At 52.9% G+C, this 3,918-nt stretch overlaps 1 protein-coding gene across 1 annotated transcript; it reads left to right on the forward strand.

The window, feature by feature from the left end:
* Positions 1–361: 361 nt before the first annotated feature.
* On the forward strand, positions 362–2,388 carry LOC124659133 (GATA transcription factor 12-like). Its single transcript, XM_047197067.1, has 2 exons — positions 362–676; positions 1,193–2,388. The coding sequence occupies exons 1-2, from the start codon at positions 362–364 to the stop codon at positions 2,099–2,101; spliced, it is 1,224 nt and encodes a 407-aa protein (XP_047053023.1). The 3' UTR covers positions 2,102–2,388.
* Positions 2,389–3,918: the final 1,530 nt, after the last annotated feature.

A 3,918-nucleotide genomic window follows, 5' to 3' on the forward strand; every position in this document is an offset into this window, starting at 1 on the left:
ATAAACCGTAAATAGATTAGGGGTAGATGGCTAATTAGGTAGTAACTCTCGAAGTTTTACTGCCGATAACAAACTTGGCTGGCTGGTGTCCTCGAGAAAGTACTGCTGCCACCAGGGAGAGACTAGTAGGAGTCAGTGGCTCTCGCAGCTCGGCGCTTTATTTACTCCTTAAGAATCGTTCCCTGCAGCTGACCTCCTCCTCCAGAGCTCCACGCCAATTAAACCCTACTCCACCTCCCCTCTCCTCGCGCACACGTTGTTGAAACACCGAACAAAAGAGCGCCGAGTAACGCATAGCCGCAGATAGATACATACAGCTGCGTCTACCGCTAACTCTCTCGCGCGGCGGACCGGCGCACCCATGGAGTCGACGGCGGCGGCGTCCGAGTACGACGCGCACGGCGGCTACTACGGCCGTGACAGTAAGCCCTGCGCGGACATCTTCGTCGTCGACGACCTCCTCGCGCTGCCGTGCGACGACGACGACGACGACCAAGGGGAGGCCGCCCAGGCGCCGGCGTTCCAGCTCGGCGCCGCCGCCGTAACCGTCAAGAAGGAGGAGGTTGGGTTCGGGAACGTGTCCGCCGACTCCTCCACCGTCACCGCCCTCGACAGCTGCAGCAACTCCTTCTCCGGCCTCGCCGACGGCGACTTCTCCGGCGGCCTCTGCGAGCCGGTAATTTCTAATTCCCTCTGGACCGTTGATTATTCCCCCTTCATTTTCGTACGTAACTTTTTCCGTCTGAATTTCTCTGGTTTTTGTCACGGAAACTAAATTACGGGCAGGAGAGAAACGAACACCGATTTTTCAGCGGTGGCTGGCGATATTAATTGCGAGATTCCATAATATATTCCTTCCATTAAACCGCTCCAAAAATTGCCTCACCCCAGAATTATGCAACTCCACTTCAGTTTTTCTTTCTCTCGCACAAGCAGTAACCGAAATGGGAAACAGCTGCCCCTCGTAAATAGCACTGTACAGTACCAAAAATAGAAGCTTTCTAGTGCAGCGCTAGCTGGACACACTGTAATGTACACACACACACACAAGAAGAATTCTGTTCGCCAAACTGCTAAAAGACGAATTCTGTTCTCCCAAGTTTACTTTTTTTTTTGTACAATTCTGAAACGAAGCAAATAATGCACTCATGATCAGTTTGCTAAACTTGGTGTGTGAATTCATCCTGCGCAGTACGATCAGCTGGCGGAGCTGGAATGGCTGTCCAACTACATGGGCGAGGGCGAGGAGAGCTTCGCCACCGAGGACCTCCAGAAGCTGCAGCTCATCTCCGGCATCCCCTCGGGCGGCTTCTCCTCATCGGCCAAGTACGGGCAGCCAGCTGCTCCTCCAACGGCCGCCTCCGCCTCCGCCGCGGCGGCGCAGCCCGGCATGTTCCTGCCGGAGGGCCCCGTGCCCGCCAAGGCCCGCAGCAAGCGGTCCCGCGTCGCGCCAGGCAACTGGTCGTCCCGCCTGCTCGTCCTCCCGCCACCCCCGGCCTCGCCGCCGTCCCCGGCGTCCATGGCCATCTCGCCCGCGGAGTCCGGCGTGTCCGACCACGCGTTCCACGTCAAGCGGCCGTCGAAGCCAGCCAAGAAGAAGGAGTCCGTGGCGCCGCCGCCATCGCACGCCCAGCCCGCGACCGCGCCAGCGCCGCCCTCGGGCGTGGCGGCGGCGGCCAACGAGGGGCGGCGGTGCGTGCACTGCGAGACGGACAAGACCCCGCAGTGGAGGACCGGGCCCATGGGCCCCAAGACGCTGTGCAACGCGTGCGGGGTGCGGTACAAGTCCGGGCGGCTGGTGCCGGAGTACCGGCCGGCGGCCAGCCCCACCTTCTCCAACGCCAGGCACTCCAACTCCCACCGCAAGGTGCTGGAGCTGCGCCGCCAGCGGGAGATGCACCCGCACCACCACCACCACCACCAGCACCACTTCAACGCTGCAGGCGGTGGCCCAGCGGGCGTCGGAGGAGGACTGATGCACATGCAGAGCTCGCTGCTCTTCGACGGGCCGTCCGCGCCGCCCCTCGTCGGCGGGGGCGACGACTTCCTCATCCACCACCACCACCACCTAGGGTCGGACTACCGGCAGCAGCTCATGTAGACGTGTCGATCGCGTGCTAGAACTGATCGATTAGCGCAGGCCAGGAATAATTAAGAAGCAGCTAAAACCCCAGGAACCAGAAAAATCGGAAGAACTGCATGCAGAATTTTTTTTTTCTTAGGAGTTACTTTTCCCAACCTTTTTCTTTCTCTCCCGTTTGCTTAGACTGTATGCTTTTTTGTTTGTTCAGCTCGAAATTTTCGTGTCAGCTTTGTTTATGCTCCTCTCCTGTTTCGCCCGTTTGTTAGTTTTCTCCTAATTAGTACCCCTCAGAAACTAATTCTAGTAGAGAGCTAGTTTTGTATTTATTTCTTAGATTTATGTAATACAAGAAGACTCTCATTTTATTTCTTTTTCCGCTCCTAGAATATGAAAACAAGCTTTTTTTGTCCAATTCATGAGATAAATTCTCATTCATGCAATGTCCGCTATTAGGCGTGATCAAGGAGGATGAATCTCCTCACTCATCAGCCATGGCATGCAGTTGCACTCATGTCACATCTGTTGTGTGCACAACCGAACTAGCAAAGTTACCCAAAGCTAGAGGCAAGAGTGCCATTGCCCACCCACCGTTCGTCAGAACGTGCACGTGATCCTTAGAATCTCGCGTCAAAAATTAGATGCCCAGCCTACCTATCAGCTGTTGGATCCAATCGGACGGTTCCCCCGCTGTAAAAATTTCTGTATAGTTAAGTTGGGTTTCATCATTGCGCTGCACCTCGCGCGGGCACCACCACACCTTTCCGTGGATTTCCGGATAAGCAATTTTGCAGTTTGCACACACCCTGCCTGCAGCAGCCTTGCCAAGTGGCCAGGTGAAGCTTCGTTTTACCTTTGGCGTACGTGACGTCGTAACTAGAAGTGACAGTCAGAAGTCAGAAGCGGCGGCACAGAAGACAGAACAAGGCCAGACAATCAGAGCAGGCTACCGTCCGCAAGCCACACTGGCGAATGCACCCGTTTGTTTGTAAATCTGTAATATGTGACTCGTAGGCATGTTACCGGTAGGTGGCGGTAAAAAAACGCTAACGGGGCGCGTCGTTTGATAGGTCGGAGGCGCTTTGACCCGCATTCGTGAAGATATACCAGCCTTGTATGGGTGGACCTATGTATTCATGGGTATTCAGGTGAATATCCATGAATACAGGTCGATAGCAGGAATGTGAGTACGGTCCGGATTTAGAAACCACCATCACCAAGACTAGCAAAAATTAATGTTGATGTAGATGTGTCAAGGGAAGGAAATAAGGGTGTGGCACCCGCAATTTGTCGAGACAGTTCTGGTCTTTTCTTAGAAGCGTCGACCTTAGTTATATCTGATTTATCTGATTCTGAAAGCCTGGAGGCTTTAGCATGCAGAGAAGGTATAGCCTTAGCTGAGGACCTGGCTCTTAGCAACTTTCAGATTGCCTTGGAGTGTCAAAATGTGGTAACGGAGCAATTGGAAAGTATAGCTCGATACTAAGGAAGATTAAGGCACGTTCTACACACTTTGAGAATTGTTCTATAGTGCATGAAGGTAAAGCTTCAAATTTTAAAGCCCACAACCTAGCTAGGCAATCGTTAGCACATAGAGTTGGGCGCCATTTGTGGCTGGGTACTCCAAACTCTGTAACCATCCCATGTAAACAACGTCTTGAATCAATAAAAGCCTAGCAGATTGTTCTAAAAAAAGGTGAATACCCAAAAAAATTACCAACTTTTTAAATTATATGATACAACTATCAATTATTGTGTAAATTATATAAAATGCAATCCAAAACTACTAGGAAAAGGCTTATTGCCGGCACACCAAAAAAGGCTATTGCCGACCCACT

Source organism: Lolium rigidum, chromosome 6 (assembly GCF_022539505.1).
Source record: "Lolium rigidum isolate FL_2022 chromosome 6, APGP_CSIRO_Lrig_0.1, whole genome shotgun sequence".
Lineage (NCBI taxonomy): Eukaryota > Viridiplantae > Streptophyta > Magnoliopsida > Poales > Poaceae > Lolium > Lolium rigidum.

Excerpts from the sequence above, each read along its gene's own strand:
- LOC124659133 (XM_047197067.1), top strand. The coding sequence starts at position 362 with ATGGAGTCGACGGCGGCGGCGTCCGAGTACGACGCGCACGGCGGCTAC. Across the intron at positions 677-1,192 it reads CCGGCGGCCTCTGCGAGCCG|TACGATCAGCTGGCGGAGCT; the intron begins GTAATTTCTAAT and ends CATCCTGCGCAG.